General features: G+C 41.2%; 1 protein-coding gene across 1 annotated transcript; it reads left to right on the top strand.

The window, feature by feature from the left end:
* The first annotated feature begins 273 nt into the window (after nt 1–273).
* LOC120876575 (olfactory receptor 56A3-like) lies at nt 274–1,221 on the top strand. The gene has a single exon (XM_040258552.1). The coding sequence runs from the start codon at nt 274–276 to the stop codon at nt 1,219–1,221; it is 948 nt and encodes a 315-aa protein (XP_040114486.1).
* Nucleotides 1,222–3,646: the final 2,425 nt, after the last annotated feature.

The following is a 3,646-nucleotide window of genomic DNA, read 5'->3' as shown; positions in this document are numbered from 1 at the left end:
ATTAAAAATTTAAAAATAAGCTTTGAATAAATCAAACATTTACAAAGAAATCATATCATCTCACTCGTCTGTATTGTTTGAAGTAATGTGACTATTCCAGGGAGGGCACAAAAGATGCACATGTAAATTCACTAGGCTTGGATAAGTTGCCAGGATCCACAAGTCCCTTAAGTAAAGCAATTTCTTCTGTCGCAATACATCTTGAATTAGTAACTAATTTTATCCTATAACTATAGCTCACCAAAAGGAAGCTGCAGAACTATATGACAAAATATGACAGCACACCAAAACGGCAGCATCTCCACTGAGTTTTCAGACTTCCTTCTGAACTGTTTCGTCAGGTCCCCCAGCTGGCAGCTCTGGCTGTCCCTACCTCTTAGCTTCCTCTTGCTCCTGGCCCTTGGTGCCAACATCACCCTCCTGATCACTATCTGGCTGGAGGCCTCTCTACATGAGCCCATGTACTACCTGCTCAGCCTGCTCTCTTCACTGGACACAGTGCTCTGTCTCACTGTCATCCCCAAGGTCCTGGCCATCTTCTGGTTTGACCTCAGGCCCATCGGCTTCTTTGCCTGCTTCTTCCAGATGTTCACCATGAACAGTTTCTTTGCCATGGAGTCATGCACATTCATGGTCATGGCCTACGACCGCTATGTGGCCATCTGCCATCCATTGAGGTACCCATCCATCATCACGGACCAATTTGTAGCCAAGGCAGCCATTTTCATTTTGGCCAGAAGTGTCTTTTTGACACTGCCCATCCCCATTCTCTCAGGACGTCTGCATTATTGTGGGAAAAACGTCATTGAGAACTGCATCTGTGCCAATATGTCTGTCTCCAGGCTCTCCTGTAGTGATATTACCATCAATCGTCTCTACCAATTTGCTTGTGGATGGACTCTGCTGGGATCTGACCTCCTCCTCATCTTCCTCTCCTACACCTTCATACTGAGGGCTGTGCTGAGACTCAAGGCACAGGGAGCTGTGGCCAAGGCCCTAAGCACATGTGGCTCCCACTTCATCCTGATCCTCTTCTTCAGCACCATCCTCCTGGTTTTTGTCTTCACGCTTGTGGTAGAAAAGAAAATGTCCTCTGAGGTGCCCATCTTGCTCAATATCCTCCACCACGTCATCCCTCCAGCCCTCAACCCTATTGTCTATGGGGTGCGAACTCAGGAGATCAAGCAAGGAATCCAGAGATTACTGAAGAAAGGATGGTAACTAGAACAACTTGATCTCTTCTTTCCTAAAATTGGATGGTATTTGAATGGATTATTCAATCAATTATTGAATCAATGAGTGGACTGAAGTTCATATCAATTAATTTTAATCTCAAACTGTGTAAACTGTTTTTGTGTCCCCTTTAATAAAGCTTAAGTCTCATTTAGAGTTCCTCTTTCTCTCACACTTCAAAAGGAATCTCCTTATAAAAAATTAAAAATAAAAAAAGGAATCTCCTTGACCCACTTGTCTCCTTTTCCCACACTTCTTATCCTATTTTGTCCAAAATACTAAGATTCCTTAAGCAAGTTTTAAAGTGAGAGATTTATGTTCCTGAACAGACAACTGTTAATATATCATACACTTCTTATCTTGGGGATACAATTGCATCTATTTGGTGGGCTGAGTTGTGTAATTTGTAATGTGTTCTTATTCTTATTTCCACTGAAGGAAGTATATTGGAGACTAAGATAGTAGTAGTCGTGTCAGTCGCACAGTCGTTTCTGACTCTTTGTGACCCTATGGACTATAGCCCACCAGGCTCCTCTGTCCATGGGATTTGCCAGGCAAGAATCTCTTGGAGTGGGTTGCCATTCCCTTCTTTAGGGGAATCTTCCCACCCACAGATTGAAACTGCTTCTCCTGCATTGCAGGCAGATACTTTACTAGCTGAGCCACCAGGGAAGCCCAAAGATAATAGGAGTTGAAACTTCAACTCTGAATGCTGGAAAGTTATTAATATTCCGTAATTGTCTTTTTCTCTCAACTTTCAATGATAGCACAGGCATTATTCAACTCTCTGTCTCTCTTTTCTTCTCTTCACTTCTTTTCGCTATCAACGTGCATTAGAAAAGGGCGGGTTTTTTTCCCTGAATGCTCATGTGTGTAACAATTATCATAAAGTTTTAGTAGATTTAAGGGACTATCGAATGTATGACCCAAAGTGTCTGTGCATTGGACACATATCTTTTGGATCCAGGGTTCCATGGTGAATGATATGCAAACACATGGTATGCTAATGAGTTAAAGAATTTAAGCGACATAATATACGATTCAGTAATAATCCTCAAATATACAATAGCCTATATGAACATTATTTCTTGTTAATTTTAGTTTCTAAGTACACTTGGGTTCTGCAGATTCCATTAGCTATTAAAGTACAAAAATAAATAGAATATTAGAATTGCTTTCAGCCTTCCCTGGTGGCTCAGTCGGTAAAGAAACTGCCTGCAAAGCAGGAGATGTAGGTTCAATCCCTCGGTCAGGAAGATTGCCTGGAGAAGGAAATGGCAATCCACCCCAGTATTCTTGCCTGGGAAATCCCATGGACAGAGGAGACTGGCAGGCTGCAGTCCTTGGGGTTGCAAGAGTTGGACACAATTGAGCCACTAAACCACTGCCACCCCTGTTTTCAGGAGCTCAAAGTTGGTTTAGAAAGTGTGTGTGTTAGTTATTCAGTCATGTCCAACTTTTTGCAACCCCATGGACTGAAAGCCACCAGGCTCCTCTGCCCGTGGGATTCTCCAGGCAAGAATACTGGAGTGGGTTGCTATTCTCTTTTCCAAAAGTTGGGTTAGGAAGAATATAAATAATGAGAGGGTAACAGGCAAGGAAGACTGGGGTCCCCAAGTGGAGGAAATAGACTGCAAATGTCAGACTTTTTTTCCTCTCTCTTAAGAGGCAGGAGGAAATAAACTACAAAAGTCACATTTTTTTTTCTTCTCTATACAAAATAAAAAGGAAGTTTCTTTTAAAACTCTGTGTTACCATGAGAACATCTGGTTCTGCCTGAACTGAACTTTTCCCAAACCTTGAGTTAACCAATGTGTTTTTCTTATGGAAATGTTTTTTATTAAACTATTTTAATGTACTGTGTATTTACTTTAGAATCTGCCTTTCTTCAAGTCGGTTCCACCTGAGACTGAGGACTGATAATGGCTCAACAAACCAGTCTGTTTTACTCATGGAAATGTTCTGTTAAGCTGTTTTAAAGAAACTATGTATTTTCTTGGAAATCTGCCTTTCTTCAAGATTCGTGTCAATTGTTTTATGGCCTGGGATGACTCACCTTGTGCCAATGCTTTCTTAAAATGCATGTTGTGGGTGAGGGGCCTAGTGCAAGTCTCCCATTTTGAGAAATTCCCTTTCTCTAATTAGCAGCTTGCTAATAGGTGTATAACTTCTTGCTATAAACTAATAAAGAGGCACTCTTTCTGCCCCTTCCTGATGTCTATGTCAGAAGCTTTCTCTATCTCTTTTATACTTTAATAAAAATTTACTACACAAATGCTCTAAACAATCAAGCCTCATCATGGCCCCGGATCGAATTTCTCTCCTCCAGAGGCCAAGAATCCTGGTTCTTGTTGTTCATGGCTCACAAGAACAACCTTTCAATGATAATTTTAAAAATATATTATTCTCATAT

Source organism: Oryx dammah, unplaced genomic scaffold (assembly GCF_014754425.2).
Source record: "Oryx dammah isolate SB20612 unplaced genomic scaffold, SCBI_Odam_1.1 HiC_scaffold_17, whole genome shotgun sequence".
Lineage (NCBI taxonomy): Eukaryota > Metazoa > Chordata > Mammalia > Artiodactyla > Bovidae > Oryx > Oryx dammah.
The sequence above is the reverse complement of the archived record's forward strand: the minus strand, read 5'-3'. Positions and strand labels throughout refer to the sequence as shown.

What these genes read in the sequence shown, in the direction of transcription:
- LOC120876575 (XM_040258552.1), top strand. Translation starts at nt 274, where the DNA reads ATGACAGCACACCAAAACGGCAGCATCTCCACTGAGTTTTCAGACTTC.